Consider the following 19,125-nt stretch of genomic DNA (forward strand, 5'->3'; position numbering starts at 1 on the left):
TTACTTCTCTTCGTTCCTTTACCCTTTCTGGAAGCTCACCAGTACACTTTGTTTTGGCCTTATTTGTTGGGCTGCTCTGCTTGGGATTCGCTTCTTCCGCTCTTTGGATACCTATTTTTGAGCAAACATGATATAGCCTGGCTTCATCAATGTCACATTTTGTTGCATCAGTGTAACCTTCCGGTGTAGCATGTGATTGATGGTATTATAGCTCAACAGTTTGGTCTCGCTGGTCTGGCGTGTCGATGGGGTGTGACTGAAACTCGGTCTCCACGTGTCGAACCACGCTGAGGTGAGCCTAGGCCATGACCGTCAGCTGACCCGAGACCATCTATCACACTCTGTAACCCATATACGTTGCCGACTGCCGACATCTACAAAGGTCCCGAGGAGTTGGGTGTTTGGCCGACGGCTGCTGGGTGCAATAGCGCCGAGCCGCACAATGTGGAGCCGATGCGGTCAATGGCTGAGACCCGTGTATGGCCAAAGCCTCGGCTGGTCCCTCCGCTGGTAGGGACCAGGCGAACTATAATTTACTGCGCGCTGCAGGACAAGGCGATTTCGCGCTGTAGGCTCCTACACCCTTTCGGCACAAATGTGGAAGCTAAGCTTCTTGCATGTGGATAAACTTGGAAATCGGCATCGGACGTCTACACGGGCCAATCAGCAGAGACTGGGCCAGGAGCCAGTATAACGACCCAGTCATTAGCATGTGTAAGTGGCCGTCGACTGATCCAGTCAATGAAACCCGAAGTACACACCACCTGTCCCTATGCAGCGTTACACAACTGCTGCTTGCCGTCCTAGACCCGTCGTGGGATGAAACCGCGCAGCGGAGCGTCGAGCCAAGCAGCGGCACATATCCGACCTGGTAAGCATGCTTAAGCACCAGGCGTGCAGAGCAGTCATTGATTCAATCGACGCCTTTGGCGCTTGTTGCAATGCCCCCGCAGTAAGCAGTGGTTCAAAGGGATAATTCCGCCAGAACGTCCGCAGGGGGTGCCCCCCCGAAGACATGGGCATGACCGCTTTAGACTGGACACCTGATTTGGCAAAGATAACGGGCTGAAACTCACGTATGTCGACCATGATCGGGGCGGGCAGGCAAAAAGAAAGCAGAGGCGAACCGGGGGCCGGCGTTGGGCGCGGAGGTTGCTGAAGACGGTGTGCGTGTGCTAGACCCGGTATAAGTAGATATGTAGATGCTGACGAGGGCCAGGAGACGTAGTTGTTGAGTGGCAAGATGGCTTGTGCTGGCTGGGCTGTTGTGCTGATCGGGCTTGGGATAGTCGTTGTGGACACCTGGAGGAGGGCCGAATAGACTGAGCGACGGGGAGCAGCGGCTAGGCTTGAGTCGCGAGCCGACGTGGTTGGCGCTGAGGTGAAAGGAATGCATCCGTTATCCACATGGCTTGGTGCTGGACTGCGGGGAAACGAGATGCGCTAGGCCTATCCTGGCACTAGCGCAGACACTATCTTCTGGGAGACGCAGCTAAGACGCGCGCTGCTGCTTCGATATTACTCTCCTGTCTATCATATTCCTGCTTTCTCCTCCCCCTTTGAACGCGCCCTCGTTAGCTGTTGTTTTAGTCTGGTGCCCGGCTTCGTTGCTCCAAACGCGCTTTCCGTCCCAGACTTGCTCGCTTATCACGCCATTGACCCCGCTGACGTACGACACTCGGAAGACCCTGTCTGTGCGCCTAGCGACATATCAACTGTCCCACCCGCCCTGCTATCCACTGCTCCCCAACGTTCTTTGTCCCATTCACCACTCAACCACAACCACACACGCACACACACACACAGAAAGACACGCCACCCCACGCCCGGCTCCCTGAAATAGCCCTCGCCCTCCCACACACACACACACACCAGCACTCGTCCCTCTTCACTGCCTGCTCTCCACCACTTGCTCTTCACCGCCACTAACCATGTCTTCCAACGACCGACACTCGCCCCCTCTTCACTCGCCCGATGTCCGCCGACGGGCCTCCATCACGAGCCAGACGTTCCATGACCTCTTTGGCCGCTCAAACAGCATTGCCAGTCTGCCCGTGGGCGGACAGTCGTCGGGTCCCATCGCCACAGCTGCTGCCAATGCCCAGCGCCGACGGCTCTCGCTGACGACCATCGGCCTGGGAGCCTCGCCTGGTCAAACCTCGCCCTTCCTCCAGACCCCGCGGACCCGCACCGAGAGCATCTCCAGCGCCAACTCTGGATCCGTCGATGAGAGCCCCTTCGAGGACGACTTCGGGCCTTCCGCCACGGCCAGCAACCCCGCAACGCCGTTTGCTCGTCGGCTGAGCTTTGGGGCTCGTGCAATGCGGGACATTAGGCAGAGCAACGGAGGTGTCGGGAACCCAAATGGTAGACCACCCGTCCATAAAGCTTCCTCTCCCCCGACTGGTCGAGGTCGAGGTCTGTCTTCATTGTCGCAGTCATTGCCCTCTTCTTCTTCCCTGCTCCGCCCCTTTACCCAATCCCACTCGCGGCGTTCTACTTCCATCTCGCACATTTGGCCCTCCACCATTGCGGAACACTCCGAGTCCGTGCTTGGAAACTACTCGCTAACGCCGTCTTCCACAGGCGAAGGTTACAATTTCGCTGAGAACCTCCGATCACGAGCCGAGCGGGGTTCCATCTCCGGCCCCTCTTCGACTCTGGGTCCCGCTGGCCCGACACACCATCGTGCAAAGAGCGTTACCATTATGGAGCCCCCGGCCCGCGAGATGCCCAAGCCAAAGGTCCCCGATGCCATGCAAGAGCGGATCCTCAAGGGTGATTTCTACATGGACTAGTTTGCCCCACACTTGTCTGCATTTGAACATCTCCGGTAGGTCTTCTGGTGCGTTTCCGCGTGGCCGTGCCGTGACTAACGTCTGCTATCCTCAGTACCATCTACCCTGACAGATGAGACGTTAGATCATTCCGCGACCGTGTACCACTACTCTTCCGTCTGCGTAACCCAGTATTTCCCATGTCTCTGGGTCCCTTGCCCAGTCCAGCTATTGTATTTCCCATGGCTATGGGTGGCTGACCAACTCTAATATTTGTTCTGAATCGATATAAAAAGGCCCCCACCCCACATACCAACCCCCCAACATACGCACACCGAGTTGTGGAGTGTGCTTCGCCGCGGCCACGACATACACTCGGCAGCGTCGTCTTCATACATACCTACCACAGCCTTTGTTTGACGCTTACGGTCACTTGAACGTTCTTCATGCGTTTGAGATGGCTATCGTGACGTTTATGGTTTTGCATTGGAAGATTTATCGGATCCATCACAGCACATGTTTTCCAGGCGCAGCTACCACTATAGTCATATGCACTTCATGTTTGTTCATGGCCTGGGGATGAGGCGCACAGGTTTGGAAGGCGAGTATCAGATTGTTACGCTTACACAAAGGGGGGTCTCTGCATCGGTGGAGCATGGGCTCTGGAGTTGACGGACACATGACACGGACAGTAGTAGGAGGGTCGGTTTTATTGCCCCCCCCTGGCATAAGAGGCACTGTATTGAGATAAAAAAAAAGTACTACAAATCAGGACAGATTGCGGCAGACTATCACATGAATGCAATGTCATGATTTACGGCGTATATGGGAAATAGAGTGCAACGTGGGGTTTTTGGTCCGAAATGGTGTGTTGGCACGCGTAATCAGTCCCCACTTTTTGCCTAATGTGATCTCATGGCACTGGTTGCTTGGAGGGGATCAGCGTTGGGGGTGTGGAGGGGTTATGGCCCGTCGATCATCTACGCCTCGGGCGGTAAGACGCCAATCCAAACCTACCCTATCACTATGCCGCCATTATCATTGTACGCCGACTATGGCGGCACGCTACGGCAAGACCAAGTACGTAGGTGTAGGTGACAACGTCATACTCGGGGTATACTCATCATATTGTGCTCCCAGATGCTGCAACCAAACTAACCTATGTGTAGACATGCTCTATGGAAGAGAAAAAAAAAGAGGACAAGAGCTTTGGAAAAAGAAAAAAGAAGAAGAAAAGAAAGAAATTCAAAGCCAAGACAAAACATAGTCATGTTGAATTCATAGCATTTCTTTTCTCTCGTTTTTTTTTGGTTGGTTTGCGTTCATCTCTTTCACCCTTTCCCCCCATCTTTCGTTACATATTGCAATGGCTCAATTGCACAGTCATGGTATAGTTTGGAAGAACCGATCCACTCACAATCAAAACAAGAAGAGGCAAGTAAGTAAGAAAGAAAGAAGGAAGGAAGGGAGAAAGAAGATGAAGAAGAAGAAGAAAAAAAAGAGGAGGAGAAAAGAAAGGAATGACGCCGGTAAAAATGCATCGACAGAAAGCTCGCTGATGGAAAAGGACAGTTATTTTGATGCCGCTAAAACAACGCAAAAAAGAAAAAAAAAACAGTTAAACAGCAACGCAAAGCAGAGCAACGCAAAGCAAAGCAAATGAACGAACAACCATGAAACCGGTTCGCAGAAAAGTTTGAATCATGTCTCATCCCATCCACTGGTAAAAAGAGCGATACCTTGAGAAACCCCCCAAAATGCTAAAGGAATGTGCGTGCAGTGTGGTGCCAAAAACGCCTGTAAGAAAAAACAAATGCCCAAATCACACGTGGCCATAATCATGACCGTGTTTCCTTCTCTTGCTTCAAGCACCACATGCCTTTTAGATCAAAGGACCAGCCATCATAGGACTCATGTTCCTCGTGTTGGCCGTCAGAGTGGACTCATAGGGTACTTGTGTATCGTTGATCGAGCCCTGTCTGGGCCGATAGTAACTGTTGGCATATGCGGGGGCAGAGCCACTGTATACGCCCTGTGTTGGCGACTGAAGACCGGGAGAGGCAGCGCTGTGCATGTTACGGCTACTTCGACGTCGACCAAGGACAGGTGATGCAGAATCATTTTGCACCGTACCTGTAGAGTTGATGGACTCATTCGAGTTGCTCCTCACATGCTGTGCAGTTGCTGGTTGCTGCATCTGAGGCGAGCCGGTAGAGTTGGCTGGACGCTGAAAACCTTGGGTAAATGGATTGGTGCGTGCAGGTACACTGGTGTCGCGTTGTCCAAGCGCCTGTCTTCTCGTCTCGATCAGCTCACGAGCTCGCATGTTGCGTTCGTCTTGCGTCAGTCCAACTGGACGAGCAGGGGACTGCGTAGGAGATTGCGTGTTTTGAGTTGGCGAGGGAGGTGGTCTGCCATGCTCACTTGCCCGCAAAGTACGAGTCGAAGCCTGGTTGTTGAGTTGACGTCTTGATGGCTGGGACCGGAGGTTGAGGCGTGATGGCTGAGGCCTCATGTTTGGTTGTTGATTGTTGGTCTCTCGGACATTAACACGAGAGTTTGCCGGCCGCAGAGTGGCTACAGAAGACTCGTTTCGCAAAACTTGGCGTGAGTTGCGGTTACGGACACCACGTGCTTGTACGAATGCAGCCCAAGGATTACCCCGGGCTGTAAAGGGCGGAAGAGCCGCACCCTGCACGTGTAGTCCCATGCCGGCATGAGGAAAGCCGTTGACGCCAGCAAAGTTGCCAGAGTTCCTCCTGCTATTTGCTGAAGAAGGACGAGCACCGACACGACTCTGTGGGCGATCAATCATATCCATAGCTGCTGCTGCCTGTGTCTGGGCTATGTTATCGATGGTATGCTGAGACGTAGCAGTGGACGAGCCAGGAGTCATGGTAGAAGTATTGTTATTCGAACTAACAGAAGGAGCACGATCAAACCGGCTCATATTGCCATTGTTCGCCATTGCGGGAAATCCTGGAGACATGGCGCTTCTTCGAGGCGGCGACACTGGCATACGTGGATCCATAGCAAGGTTTGATGTGTTGTCCATCAGCGGTGTCCTCAGGCGTGCAGGAGGCAGGAAAGGCGAGTATGCTTGTGCTGGGCTAGGCCGATTCCTGTTCCTTGTCCGAGGGCGATTAAGGGGGGTAATAGCTCGTGGCTCCACATCTATCAATGCGCCCGCCATCTGGTGCTGCTGAAGAGCCTGTTGGTGTGCGGCAAACATCCAACTGATACGCGGGTCGTATTCTCGATGCTGCACACGCGGAGCCCCTCGTGCATGCCCCTGCGAGGTGTCGGAGTTGTCATCAGTGTCTCCCTCGTTTGTTCCATCGACCTGGGCAGCCCCGCGATTGACGAAGCGGGCGGCGGGATTTGAAAAAGCAGATGCATTCCGCATATGGGCTTGTGAGCGGCGTGTTCGCAGAGTGTTCATAGCCAGCTCAATATCACCATTTTGGTCAGAATCATCGTCGTCCGCTTCGCCGTCCTCATAAGGAGCTCCCGAGGCAGGGAGGACAGAGGTTCTTCGACGCAGGCCACGAGAGGCATTCAAGACACGAGTGTTGCCGGTTCGCGAAGGCGGTCGTATGGGGGCGCTAGGCCGTGGACGATCTGCAGTAGGTGTTAGAGAACCGCCCATTCGGCTTCTGTCATTTGAGTTCGCAAGCGGTTCCCACCCGACGGTCGTTCTTCCTCCATCACTGTCTTCTTCGTCTTCTTCCCCCATTTCATCGTCGTCGTCGCGTTGCAGCATCCACCCCTCTTCTCTCAGCAAGGCCTGTGTGTCTTCGTCAAGCTCTTCATTCGAGACGTCAGTTGATGTTGTCGAAGCCGTCTCATGAGATCTTGAGCCATTCGCCCGGTGCAGAGCACGTGCCTGAGCGGGGTGTCTCACTCCTCTGCGAATGGGGCCTGCGTCTTCTTCATCCTCATCCTCGTCCTCGACAACGCTCGAGCGGTTCGACGAAGTCTCAGACTCGACGATGCGGCGTGCTCTGGCATGTGGCCGAGTCCTGTTGCCCGACGGTTGCGGCATGGGACCGGGCGTGGAGGACGCGTTGCTAGGCGAGCTAGATGCCTGCAGGCCATCATCGTCAATGAAGTCGTTCATAGACGAGTCCTCTTCTAGGCCTTCTTCGTCTTCCTCTTCGACCGTGTCCATCTCGTCACCGTAAATGTCTGAGACTATGCTTTGGGTGTATGAGCGTCGGCTGCCCGCTTCACTGTGCGAGATTGGACGCCGCCGTGCAAAGGCCGCTGCGTGTGGTGGTATTCCAGCCTCGAGAAAGCGGCGCATCATGACCGAGTCGTCAGCATATGCGCCCCAGTCTCCCATGCCATCGTCGTAGTCGTCATATTCACCGTTTTCAAAGTCCATCTCGGCGTCAAGGTCGGTGTCGTGCTCGGACATTTCGTCCATGTCGCTGAAGCCCGTGAAGCTGTCGCCCCATGAGACCTCGCCTGTCTCGTCGAATATCAGGCCGCACTGGTTGCAGCCGCCATCTTCCAGCTCCCAGGTGCAAACGGGGCAGCGGTCGACGCCATCTTCTTGGTCACGGACAACCTGCAGCGAGGGGCCGCGTTGGTGCTGCGCGAGGCGGAAGCAGCCCTTGAAGAGGCCTCCAGCGCGGGGGTCTTCGTTGTCCTTGTCCTGCTGGACGGCGTCGGCTTCGTCTTTCTGCCACTTTTTGTGGTCGTCGAGGCTCTCGCCTACCGGGAGCAGCTCGGCGCGGGTGATGAAGACGTTTGTCATGTCCCGTATCTGGGGCCTTGTGAGAGGGGCTCGCCATGTATCTGCGTGGCTCGACTTACTACATAGGCCGGGGCAGGCAGGTCCTTGACGACAATGCGGCAGTCGGGGCATGTCTTGCGGGCCTTGTTGCTGACGAACCAGGTGCAGAGGCACTGTGCATGTCATGTTAGAGCGAGGCGGGCACGGCGGTGCATGCGCGGGGGCTTACCGTGTAGCAGTACGTGTGGCCGCACGAGATGGTGTAGGGCTGGTAGAGCAGGCGGTCGCAGATCTTGCATGTGAGGTGGTTGCGGAGGCTGTCAAACTCGGACTTGAGGGCCTTGAGTTGCTGGCAGGCGTTAGCATGGCTCCCCGCGCAATGGGGCCCGCGGGCGCACCTCTTCTGCCCGGCTGGGCTGGGGCGTGTCGTCCTTCTTGGCCAGCATCTTCTGCTTGAGGCTGTCCTTGCTGGCGGCGCGAGAGGGCCGGTCGGCGTCGCCCAGCTTGGAGGCGGAGCGGCTGGCCGTCGGGGTGCTCCCGCGCCCGGCCCGCGAGGTCGACGGCATGCCTGGCTGCGGCTGCTGCTGCTGCTGCTGCTGCTGCGAGGGCGGCGTGGCCGACGTGATGGACGACGAGGAATTCTTGGGGCGGGCGGTGGGCGGGGTCGGCGAGGCTCGACTGTCCATTGCGGGCGGTGGTGTCTCTCTTTTCACTTGACGGACAACGGCAGCCGGGGAAGGGGCGACGCAGCATCTGCTCACATGGGACGTTGCCCTTGTCGTCAAAGACCAGGCTGCGTGTATGGCTGGCCGTGGTGGTGCATGCAAGAGCGGGCCTGCTAGTCGAGGCAAGCCAAGGCAATGCTGGCGCTCGGTCGCCTGTGCCCTTGCCCTCCGACCCTTTGCCGCAGCAGCCGTTCGCCCAGCACACAGCGCCCTCTGCCTCGTCGCTCCGTCCTTAGCGCCCACCGCCGCCGCCGCCGCCGTCGCCCCTCTCCGCCAACCATTCCCGCGAGCCACAGCAATTCCATACCATGGCAGCCGCGGATTGGCCCGTCTGCGCCCGGGACGGGGCCGCCAGGCCAATGACGTGGGCACGCGACGAGTCGCTTGTGTGTCTCCATCGATCCATTTTGACCGGACGCTCGAATGTCCTCTCTGCGAAGAGCCCGCCGAGCCTCTGTCCACGGCGCTGGCTGGGACGCGAGCCTCGTTAAGCGCGCTGGCTCGGTACGGGGCTGCATTTTCGCTGCCACAGTGGGCTGCAAATGCCACCCGCAACGGCCCATGGCGCTGGTTCGGCCAGACTGCAGCCCACGGCTAAACCCTGCATGCCTATGCTGGTCGCTACTGACTATCGCATCCAGATATCGGCCTCTTGGATAGCGTCGTTGCCGTGACTCTTCAGCGGCCGTGGAACGCGGTGGCTGGCGTGGCATGGCCGTGTTTTCCATGCCCACACGTTCGGCGCGAGTTCCAAAGGGAACATGCACATTGGGCGTCGCATGCGTCGTCCGTCTCGACCAGCATTCAGTGGCCGCTGCTCGCCCTCCGCCATGGCTTGCCACTACAGATTTGACATGCCATGTCAGACAAGAAACAAGCCAAGGTTACGCTGTCTGTCCCAGCAGCATGTCTATGTTTGAGTCTCCGATTGGACGCCTAGCTTTAGGTCGTCGCGTTGCTATGCACGAGAGCGCACACTCCTCCGGCCGACGACACTGGAGTCCGGCCTCAACTTGCCAAAACATTATGATGCAAAGTTACAATACCATGGCCAGCCTGGAGACTCTCTATTCGCTTGTAAAGCAGCTCTATTGCTGCCACAATGGAATCGTCAGTTGCATGTGATGAGTCCGAATGAGCCCTGTGTGCAACGTCTCATTACACAATTGACCCATGTGCTTCTGGTAATATCAAACCAAGAGGAATAACTAATAAACAAGAGAACATGTGTTCGGGCGCTAAGCCAGCGGGTTGGGTGCTGGTGTAGCCGCTGCCGTGCCGTGCGTGCGTGTGCCTAACAAAGTAATAGTCTTATCGATAACACACCTCCGCGGCTCCATTCTCCATTCTCCATTGCCGCCTCAGACTTCGTCTCTGCGCAGTTCACAGCAACGCGCCCGAGCAGCCCCGAGCCCATTCGCCTTTTTGTTTTCCGAATTGGCCATTCCCATACCCCGGTACCATGTCAGAAAAGCCTACACCTCCTTCCAAAGCGAGCGAATGGTCTGGCACCAAAGCCAACAAGTTTGACAAGTACGCCACCACCTCTTGCTGCGTTGCGGTTGTCTCGAGGAGGAACGGAAGCTGATGTGATCTTAAAATAGTAAAGCGCATAGCGAGTACTATGATCCGTGCCAGGAAGCTGCGGATAGGAGCATACGGTGTCTGAAGAGGAACGGTGGTGAGAGGGCCATGTGTTCAGACTTTTTCCAGTGAGTTGTGGTTCTCAGCCTCATAAGTCCGGGCATGATTGAGAGCGTGTGCTAACAGCGGGTGTGTAGAGCATATCGGGAATGCAAAGAGCAATGGGTACGTTCCGCCTGTCGATAGTGCAACGCCTGCACTCTATCCGCCCTACAAGCCGTACCAGTATGAATAGCCAGTCGCTAATGCGCATACAGCAAGCCGCGAGGAAAGAAGCTAGGAAGGGCAAGTCGTGGTTCAGTTGACCGAGTGTGTGGAAATCCAACAACAGTTGTACAACATCTCCTCTCTGCATAAGCACGGCGTTTGGGTCTGGTTTTGATGGTTGTAACAGCAGGGCGATTACCGTCCATAGCTTGGCTAGCTGATGCGGACATTGGCAAGCAGCGGAAAGGTCTGCTAGACAGACACTGATTTTGTGCCCTTGAACGAAAATCCAAGCAGCAATAGCGAACCCACACGATGCTGAGCACAATGTGTAGCAAAGCCAAGCCAAGGCAATGTCTGTCTAGCAGCTGCGTCATCACGCGTGTGGCATGGTGATAGCCTTGCAACCCGGCCTTGAGCTTAGTCACAATCACGCAATTCCTCATACATGCGGTCCATCTGCCCGAATCCCCCAAAGAGGCAAAGACGTGCTCAATCAATTGGTCGCGCTCGTTGTATCTGCCCTTGCATGATGCACGAGGCTGTGCACTGACGATCTATGGCCTACCCCACCACCCCACTAAAGCTACCCCTCCATCCAGCCCTCTTTTGCTCCCCCTAGCTCCCCTCCTCCTTCCTCGACCCTTTCTCCCACTCCACACATGAGAGTCATTTTTAACCCGTCCTCGTTCAACCGCATCACCACCAGAGCCTTTACCTCAACCGCACGCGCAATGGGTGTCACCAAGACCATCATTCAGGAGGGCAACGGCCCATCCCCGAAAAAGGGCGACACTGTCACCATGGAGTACACTGGCTGGCTCAAGGACGCCGCCACCGACAAGGGCAAGCAGTTTGACAGCACCACCGGTCGTGGTCCTTTCCAGACTGCCATTGGTGTTGGCCGTGTCATCAGGGGTTGGGACGAGGGCGTTGTCACAATGAAGCTGGGCGAGAAGGCCAGGCTCGACATTACCAGTGACTTTGCTTACGGAAGCCAGTGAGTGCTTTTGTATAAACGGGCATATCAAATACTGATGCATATAGGTCATTCCCCGGCCTTATCCCTCCCAACTCCGACCTCATCTTGTAAGTGGTTGGTTTGTCTCTGGACTTTGCATGATGCTGATTCCACGCTAGCGAGGTCGAGCTGAAGAAGATTAACTAAGTTGCGGATAAAGGATGCGGTTAAGGAGGTAATAGAGCAGTCAATGAAGGCTGGAGATGGTCCATGCCTGGTCAATGATTAGAGCCGGGCCAGCAACTTGCTGTGGCGCTACATATGACTGCAGTTTGTCTTCTTCAATCAACAACCCTTTTTTCGTGGACGAGTCCCTCTCATGAACAATCTGCCGTGACTTTCTCCAGTACCGCTCATTTTGGTCATTCAAGTTGTTTACTAGCATGCGCTGGTAGGGCGAATCGTTGGTTCGCACGTTACGAATATGTGCAAGCACTGAACCAACCGTAAAATGTGAAAGAGTTGCCTGCGCTGTGTCGTGGTGGAGTAGTACTGTCATAGTGGAGAAGACGGATGTCTGGCAGGACCCTGAATGCTAGTGCAAACAACTTGCAGATGTCGTGACCTGGGCGCTGGATCCAGCTCTCCTATCTAGGTTGAGCTTTGAGTCGCTTTTGCCAGCACCTTGGCACTCTTGCATACTTTCATACCTCGGCTTAATAGCGTCTCAACGTGTATGCTCGTCGAACCCACTGCATACCGGATAGCCCCGCTGTGACGCTTTGTGTGTCTGCATGGCGTGACATCACCACTGCAATGACAGCTGCATTATGCGCTGTTTAACACTACGGAAAGTATCCACACAGCTTGAATAACCTGGTATGTTCATACTGCCTCGCATCTTTTGTGCTTCACGCACTGCATTTCGCCACGCAAGCAATCGCTCATCGCTGACAGCATTGTCCCAGCAAAGCTCCACCATTGCTACCCCGCTATTCAACATGTCGGCCAGCACACTCAGTATTGACTCGACCTTTGACCTGCCAAACTCGCAGTACAAGATTCCAAAGATTGGCTTTGGTGTCTACCTATCGCATAACGATGTATGCGTCAAGTCGTGCAAGAAGGCCTTTGAGGCAGGCTACCGGCACATTGACACTGCACAATATTATGGCAACGAAAAAGAGGTTGGACAGGCACTGGCTGAGAGCGGGCTTCCTCGCAAGGACGTTTACATTACGTCCAAGATTCTGAGCCCAGGCGAGGATGTCGAGTCTACGTACAAAAAGGTCGTCGACAGCGTTGAGAAGCTTGCTGGAAAGGAGGGCTATGCAGACCTATTTCTCGTCCACAGCCCCAACGGAGGCAAAGAGGCTAGGAAGCTGATGTGGCTGGCACTGAGGAGGGCCAAGGACGAGGGCAAGGTGCGAGAAATTGGCGTCAGCAACTACGGCATCCAGCATATTGAGGAGCTTGCCACTATCGACAGCAAGGATGCTGTACCAGCTGTAAACCAGATTGAGGTTTGTTGCGCCACACTCGCAGTCGCTACACAATGACTAACAAACCATACCAGCTCCACCCGTGGTGCCAGCAGCGCGAAATTGTCGAGTACTGCAACAAGCACGGCATCGTGGTCGAAGCCTACTGCCCGCTTGTCCGCAACGAAAAGGCAAACGACGAGACGATTGCCCGCATCGCCAAGAAACACAACAAGGAGCCCAGCCAGGTCCTGATCCGATGGAGTCTGCAAAAGGGCTTTGTCCCGCTCCCCAAGAGCGACAATCCGTCTCGCATTGTGGGCAACGCCAATGTGTACGATTTCGACCTCGACAAGGATGACATGGCTGCGCTGGATGCTCTGGACCAGGGTGCAAAGGGCGCTATCGTTGAGGCCGTTAAGAATTAGCCTGTTTTGTTGCCGACACGCTGTTGACAGTAGCATAGGTCAGGGATTGGTCGAGCATCTTGGTCGAGCATCGGTGGCTTATTGTAACGCGTTGCATCATGTACTGTAAAGGAATTGCATATACATTCGCTAGTACGTATGGTAGAATGTATGGTACTCTATATCTTCTATTACTGCACAAGCTTGCTTGTCGACTACCGCTATACTTGTACAATGGCCTTTTATCCTTGTCCACCTCTTTGCCGTGGATGCAGTAGATCGTCCATCTAGCTCTGATACAGCATCTCAAACAACCCTGCCTCGAGCTATGCAGTGTCTGTCCAAAGGCCAACATGAGTGGAGCATATGCACGTGATTGCTCCACTCTGTTGAATCATCTGCACTCTCCGTCAGTTTCAAAACCAACAATATATATTTTCCACCACAACATTTCTCCAACAAGGTTTTGTAGTGTAGCGGTTATCACTCCGGATTCTGATTGGTCGAACATGATCAGAATGTTCCGGCAACCCCGGTTCGATTCCGGGCAAGACCTCTTCCTTTCTCTTCTTTTTTGTTGTTTTTTTTTGCTCTCAATGAGAGAGCGTGTGGCATGCATGGCTTCTTTTCTTTGCTTAGATTGTTGGTGTCGATCTTGTGAGATATTGTGTCATGTATCGTCTGCTTGTTTTTGACTCACTGCCGGGGGGGGGGGGGGGGGTAACAGAAAAGAAGTTGGACATTGACTTTGTTCTTTTCAAAGTTGCACGATCGTTTTCTCGCTGAGTTACTTTGTTCTAATTTGTGGAGTTTTCCAAGTTGATGTTTTGATTCATATTTTTTTTGCTATATACAAAGACAAGAAGGTGAATTGTATATTTATGTATGTTCATACACACATGTTTCTGTATCCAACAGGATGCTGCCATGTGTTTGGTGAAGAGTAGTACTCTGGCCATGAAGTCAATCAAGAGTGGAAATAAGGTTGAATTCTATTTGCAGTAATGTAAGAAATGCATGTCGCGGCTTGACATGACATTGCATAGGATGTGGGGAAGGAACATCACAGACGACTGGCACTTGATTGAACAAAGTGGGTACATTCGACAGGGAGTCCGTGGGTACGCGGTGGAACAGCAGGGTTTGAATGCATTTGTTTGAATTATTATCCTTTCTTTTCTTCTAATCTGTATTAGCAGCAGCATCTACACGGCACAGCTACATGAACTTGTGAGTAAGCGTAAGGGAAAAGAGAAAGAAAAAAAAAGAGGAGTAGAAAAGAAAAAGGCTGCGCAAGTGCCGTAGGAGAGCGGCATGCCGCCTGGTATCATCAAGATCCGTTTGCATAAAGACATAGGAGAAGAGAACAAGGAGGGAAAAAAAAAGAGAACAGTCAAGTCTGGAAGGAGCCGTCGCTAAGAAAAAAAAAGAAGAAGAGAGAAAAAAGTTAGCGTCGGCATGGTAAGATGCAAGAGTATTACAAAAAAAGGGGTATCGTATCGATCTATCAGCAAAAGAACTTGTACACCTTCTTCCACCTTGGCCACTTCTTCTTTTCTTCGCGCTCTTCCTCGACAAGGACTTGGATGTTGAGTTCTCGTATGCCTGTGACGAGGTCCATGTTGTGGGAGCGCACGACCGAGGTGCGGAACCAGAACTTGTAGGGAAAGTAAAATGCTAGTGTGACGGGTAGGGCGAGGTAAATGCTGAAGAAGCGCTGGAGGCGCTGCGAGGTGGATAGTACAGCCATGTCTATTGGGGCGATGGAAACGTAGAACTGGGCAGCAAGGACAAGCATGTTGAGGGCGAAGCCGACGTAGGAGCCAATGATGCCGGGCTGGGAGCGGAAGGCTAGTTCGCTGAGGCTGTGGCCTTGGACTTTCCAGCCCTGGCGGAAGCGGATATGAGCGAGGCAGATGGAGGCCCAGGTGAAGATGGCAGAGAGAGCAGACAGAGCAAGCAGCCAGTTGAAGGTTGCATCTTGGAGCTTGCGGTCTGCGCCAGCGAGAAAGGCGAGGAGACCGAGCGAGGAGGCAAAGGCAATGGAGACGAGGGGACGTCCCTGGCGGTCAATGTAGGCAAAGATTCTGGGGGCTTGTCTCTGCTCTGCGAGGGCTGCGAGGGTGCGCGAGGAGCCGTAGATGGATGAGTTGCCGACGGAGAGGACGGCAATCATAATGACGGCGTTAAAGACGGATGGGAGGCCTTGGATGCCGGCATTTTGAATGGCAATGACAAAAGGAGAGGCAACTGCGTCTGCTTCGTTTGCGTCTTGCAAAAGACGGGGGTTGTTGTAGGGCACGAGCAGGCCGACAATGGTCAGGGAGACGATGTAAAAGAGAGAGATGCGCCAGAAGACTTGCTTGACGGCCGTGGGGAGCGACTTGCGGGGGTTTGCCGTTTCAGCGGCAGCCAGACCAACGAGCTCGGTTCCTGAAAAGGCAAAGGCGGCATTGACAAAGACGCTGCAGAGGCCCTTGAAACCGTTGTTGAAGGGGCCTGGATCGCGCCAGTACTTCGCGCCAATGTAGCCGCCATCGGGACCGCCGCCAATGTTGATGATGATGCCGAGGATGATGAAGCCAATGACTGCGGTGATTTTGACAATGGCAAAGACAAACTCGGCCTCGCCGTATCCCTTGATGCCAAACAGGTTGATGACGACAATCATGACGAGGAAAATGGCGACCCAGGCGTTGTTGTTGACGGAGCCGCCGTTCCAGTATTCAATGGTAAACGTAGCCGCGACAATCTCGAGCGGCAGCACAACGAGCCACTGCAGGGCGTAGTTCCAGCCCATGGCGAAGCCCCACGCGGGGTCGAGAAAGCGGGTCGAGTATGCGGAGAAGGAGCCAGCGACGGGGAAGAGCACGGCCATCTCGCCCAGGGCGTGGACGGTTGTGTAGAGCATGATGCCGACAAGACAGTAGCAGATGACGAGGGATGCTGGGCCACCGTTTGCTAGCGCCTGTCCGGAGCCGACAAATAAACCAGTGCCTTTTTTTTGACAGCGTTAGCAACCGTGACGGCGCGCGCACTGGGGGACGGAACATACCGATGGAGCCTCCGATGGCTATCATCTGCAGATGGCGGCCCTTGAGCCTGCGGGCGAGTGGAGAGTTGGCCGTGTTTGTTGCGGCGGCCTCGGGGTCGAAGACGTTGCTGTCGGCATTGATCGAGGTCTTGGGCGTCATGGTCATGGCGAAGCGCGGGTCTCGCTTGAAGCTGTCGAGCACGCGGCGGCCCAGGCCCTCGTGGTAGCGAGACGACTCGCCATAGTAGTCGGAGCCCTGGGAAGCGCGGCCGAAGCTCTTTTCGGTGCCGTACATGTCGTCGTCGAGCGTCATGGTGGGCAGCGCAGGGAGAAGGCAGCTCGTCCGGTGGTCGCTGCGGCCGTGCAGCAGCTGCCAGAAGAGGGATTGCTTTTTCCCCGTACCATGGGGGGCGCCGGGGCCGGGTTATGAGGGCGATGCTGACGTCCAGGGTGGTTGGGGTCTAATCTTCAGCGGGTGCTAGACAGGGCCCGGCGTGGTGGGAAGGGTTAGGCTAGGCGTCTAGGTGCTGCCTGTTTCGCTGCCTGTTTCGCTGCCTCTCGCTCTCGCTCCACGACCATCCATCCATCCATGCATCCATCCTTCCATCAATAGCAACGCGTCCACGCCCACCGCCCGCCATCCTCATCCTTCCTGCTCCCCCAGCCTGGTATCCGGCATTGTTCGCCCAATTCAATTCACCCGCCGGGTCGCACACGTGCCCCCGTCGCCGCCAGCAGTGCTCCACTCGCCTCCAGCCGTTCGAGCGGACGCACGGCACCGACACCACCACCACGACGATGCAGCAGCCAATCTCGCTTCAGCGCCCATACAATCGACGCCTGGCCGCTTTCCTTATCGCTCCCTCTGCGCCATTGCTGGCCTGACGTGCCGTCTCTCACTGGGCGGGCAGTCGCCGACTCGCCTTAGGTCGTGCCCCTCTGACCCCCCTCGGAACCTCCCTCGCCCCCCGTGCACAAGCACAAGCACATCCACATCCACATCGTAGTGTCTGTTTTTCCAGAAGACGCGCGATGCTTGCCCGCCCGGCTCTCTTGCGCCACGCGTTTCGTGCGTCCAACGGCAAGTCATACTACGCCTGCCCTTGACAGCCGTCGGCCAATGCAGGTACCGTCCACATGTGCCCTCAACCCCACCCACCGCTTGCTGAAGGCCTCTCTCGCCAACCACGCCACATTCTACCGAGCCCTACCTCCAGTACCCCCGACAACGGCCCGTCTTGACCGAACCCTCTGTGCCATTCGCGTCCGCTCTCGTACGAATGCAGACACAACTGTGCTCATTCCCATCCGTCCTGACCTTAGTGCTCCCCTCCGCCCGTGGGCCTTTTCCTCGATTAGTCGACCCTCCCGCTTACCCAACGGGAGCACCAATTGTCTCACCACCCACCTACCCAGGCCCAGGGGCTTGGATGTACACGTCTTCCAGTACACTCTGCTTACAGTGCACACGGCATCTGACTTTCGCAACATCCACGCCCGGAGACGTTGCTCGGCAAGCTGCATGAATCAGACGCGGCTGACCAGGCCTGGCCTTCCGTTGCTGGTAAAGTCCCACAGCGCCTCAAACGATAAGGCACGCCACCGCCCGCTTCCTCCATCTCTGCGACGACTCCCTCCGTTTCACGTCCTTCTGGGGAGAGCAACGCACGTGAGAGGAGTCCAACCACGCCGTGCGAACAATGATCGACTGGCAGCTGCAAAGTTGCTTTTTGCTTCTGCTGCGCTTCCACGACCCCGCGTGGCCCTCATATGCACTGATGCGCTGATGCGTTCTGCACTGGCACTAGCACTGCCACTGGTGCACTGGCGCACAGACTGCGCTTCCTGGCTTGGCCTGGGGGTCTTGCCGAAGAAGCACATGGCCGCAGGTGGCGCAATATGCCGTGGCCCTCATCCTCCTTGTTATGGATGCTCGTGCACAATATACTTTGACGTGCTGGAGGATGCTCTTCGCGACATCCATGTCGATCCTGCCTTCCCCATTTCCGGGCTACACGCTGGCAGGATAAATACACACATGTGTTTCAAAGTAGGGCCAAGTTACCCGTTCCATGAATACCGGCACTAGGACGTGTCACAGCATCTACCGCGCCGTTAGTGTTAGCAACCACACTAGACGCGCAATCTCTCCACGGCTCGGCAGCTAGACACACGACAACTACAACACGTCCACCCGCCTCCCCCATGTCACATGGCACGCCTATCTTACTTTTCCCTTTTTTCCTCAACAATGGGCCAACTCACTGACTACTGTTCCTTGCTCCAGCCCATGATCAACAGCTCGCAACGCTCTTCCATCCCTATCCATCCATGCCCCTTCTAGCCTCTTTCCACGTAAGCCGCGTCATCGACACTATGTGCGCTGCACACAAGATCAGCTTCGCTCTATGTACGCCGTCACACCACCTCTTGGCTGTCCATCAGTCAGTCAAGCTTTCAATTTATTTCCGACGGCCGGCTCTCCATTACACCGCCCCCCCTTATTAAGAAAGCTGCCTACGTACCTGTGTGACGGCGCGGGGTTTTGAGTGCAGGCGCAGGGTCGTGCCTTGCTCGTAGCGATACGTTGCATCAGGGTTTACACGGTAAGTACATGCGTCTACGTGCCGGTGCCAAACTTTGTCTTGTTGTGGCATGTAACGTGGTTCACAAGTGAGTCGCTAACGTGTTTTATCAGTAAGCGGCCCACATCAGTAAGTGGCCCACCCCACCAAACCTGACGCGACGCTCTACTCAATTGCTCTACAGCAACTTAATAAAATTAAATTAAATTAAAAGATATTATTCTTTATCTAGCTTTACATGAAGTCCGAGTATGTCCTTGAACGTGGCACTTCGTGCACGTTGGCGGCGCGCGCTGACGTCGCTCGCCAGTCTGGTTCTGGTCACCCCCCATCACCACCCTTTCTGCCTCTGCAATGATCTGCTGAGCCTGTTGGACCCGGAGCACCCCACCAGAAGCGATATATTGACGCTGCCGCTCCTGCTTTTGTCGTTGGCGCTGGTTTTCTTTACGTAGCTTCTTAATTTCCTCTATAAGTATTGTTACTGTTTGCATTGCAAGCTGAGCGCTTTTAGCAAGCTGGCGTATCATAACGCTTGTTGGGCTCTCTGATCTCCGGCGTAG

The 19,125-nt window shown here is 55.0% G+C and overlaps 6 protein-coding genes and 1 non-coding gene across 7 annotated transcripts; 5 read left to right on the plus strand and 2 right to left on the minus strand.

Moving 5' to 3' along the window:
• Positions 1 to 1,931: 1,931 nt before the first annotated feature.
• SETTUDRAFT_100856 (uncharacterized protein) lies at positions 1,932 to 2,798 on the plus strand (the record flags this gene model as incomplete). Its single annotated transcript, XM_008033310.1, has 1 exon — positions 1,932 to 2,798. The coding sequence occupies one exon, from the start codon at positions 1,932 to 1,934 to the stop codon at positions 2,796 to 2,798; it is 867 nt and encodes a 288-aa protein (XP_008031501.1).
• Positions 2,799 to 4,659: 1,861 nt separating this feature from the next.
• Positions 4,660 to 8,204, minus strand: SETTUDRAFT_157881 (uncharacterized protein; the record flags this gene model as incomplete). The annotated part of the gene is made up of 4 exons (XM_008033311.1): positions 4,660 to 7,548; positions 7,599 to 7,691; positions 7,748 to 7,867; positions 7,917 to 8,204. 4 exons carry the CDS (start codon positions 8,202 to 8,204, stop codon positions 4,660 to 4,662), a joined length of 3,390 nt encoding a protein of 1,129 aa, XP_008031502.1.
• A 1,474-nt stretch (positions 8,205 to 9,678) lies between these two features.
• SETTUDRAFT_166340 (uncharacterized protein) lies at positions 9,679 to 10,453 on the plus strand. The gene is made up of 4 exons (XM_008033312.1): positions 9,679 to 9,776; positions 9,848 to 9,955; positions 10,025 to 10,052; positions 10,145 to 10,453. Exons 1-4 carry the CDS (start codon positions 9,706 to 9,708, stop codon positions 10,190 to 10,192), a joined length of 255 nt encoding a protein of 84 aa, XP_008031503.1. The 5' UTR covers positions 9,679 to 9,705; the 3' UTR covers positions 10,193 to 10,453.
• A 375-nt stretch (positions 10,454 to 10,828) lies between these two features.
• SETTUDRAFT_100692 (uncharacterized protein) lies at positions 10,829 to 11,262 on the plus strand (the record flags this gene model as incomplete). Its single annotated transcript, XM_008033313.1, has 3 exons — positions 10,829 to 11,094; positions 11,142 to 11,183; positions 11,235 to 11,262. The coding sequence occupies 3 exons, from the start codon at positions 10,829 to 10,831 to the stop codon at positions 11,260 to 11,262; spliced, it is 336 nt and encodes a 111-aa protein (XP_008031504.1).
• A 719-nt stretch (positions 11,263 to 11,981) lies between these two features.
• On the plus strand, positions 11,982 to 13,161 carry SETTUDRAFT_166342 (uncharacterized protein). Its single transcript, XM_008033314.1, has 2 exons — positions 11,982 to 12,578; positions 12,632 to 13,161. The coding sequence occupies exons 1-2, from the start codon at positions 12,057 to 12,059 to the stop codon at positions 12,962 to 12,964; spliced, it is 855 nt and encodes a 284-aa protein (XP_008031505.1). The 5' UTR covers positions 11,982 to 12,056; the 3' UTR covers positions 12,965 to 13,161.
• A 244-nt stretch (positions 13,162 to 13,405) lies between these two features.
• SETTUDRAFT_t82 lies at positions 13,406 to 13,499 on the plus strand. Its single transcript has one exon. It is a non-coding gene; the product is annotated as a tRNA-Gln (tRNA).
• A 641-nt stretch (positions 13,500 to 14,140) lies between these two features.
• On the minus strand, positions 14,141 to 16,068 carry SETTUDRAFT_166343 (uncharacterized protein). The gene is made up of 2 exons (XM_008033315.1): positions 15,999 to 16,068; positions 14,141 to 15,940 (listed from the first exon to the last, which is right to left on the minus strand). Exons 1-2 carry the CDS (start codon positions 16,021 to 16,023, stop codon positions 14,451 to 14,453), a joined length of 1,515 nt encoding a protein of 504 aa, XP_008031506.1. The 5' UTR covers positions 16,024 to 16,068; the 3' UTR covers positions 14,141 to 14,450.
• Between the last annotated feature and the right edge of the window lie 3,057 nt (positions 16,069 to 19,125).

Source organism: Exserohilum turcica, assembly GCF_000359705.1.
Source record: "Exserohilum turcica Et28A unplaced genomic scaffold SETTUscaffold_9, whole genome shotgun sequence".
Classification (NCBI taxonomy): Eukaryota; Fungi; Ascomycota; class Dothideomycetes; order Pleosporales; family Pleosporaceae; genus Exserohilum; species Exserohilum turcicum.

Bases quoted from the DNA above. Each gene is read 5' to 3' on its own strand.
- SETTUDRAFT_166340 (XM_008033312.1), top strand. From the start codon at position 9,706: ATGTCAGAAAAGCCTACACCTCCTTCCAAAGCGAGCGAATGGTCTGGC. The intron at 9,777-9,847 runs GTACGCCACCAC...ATCTTAAAATAG, and splicing joins AAAGCCAACAAGTTTGACAA to TAAAGCGCATAGCGAGTACT. The intron at 10,053-10,144 runs GTACGTTCCGCC...ATGCGCATACAG, and splicing joins GGGAATGCAAAGAGCAATGG to CAAGCCGCGAGGAAAGAAGC.
- SETTUDRAFT_166342 (XM_008033314.1), top strand. From the start codon at position 12,057: ATGTCGGCCAGCACACTCAGTATTGACTCGACCTTTGACCTGCCAAAC. The intron at 12,579-12,631 runs GTTTGTTGCGCC...AAACCATACCAG, and splicing joins CAGCTGTAAACCAGATTGAG to CTCCACCCGTGGTGCCAGCA.
- SETTUDRAFT_166343 (XM_008033315.1), bottom strand. From the start codon at position 16,023: ATGATAGCCATCGGAGGCTCCATCG. The intron at 15,941-15,998 runs GTATGTTCCGTC...GTCAAAAAAAAG, and splicing joins AGCCATCGGAGGCTCCATCG to GCACTGGTTTATTTGTCGGC.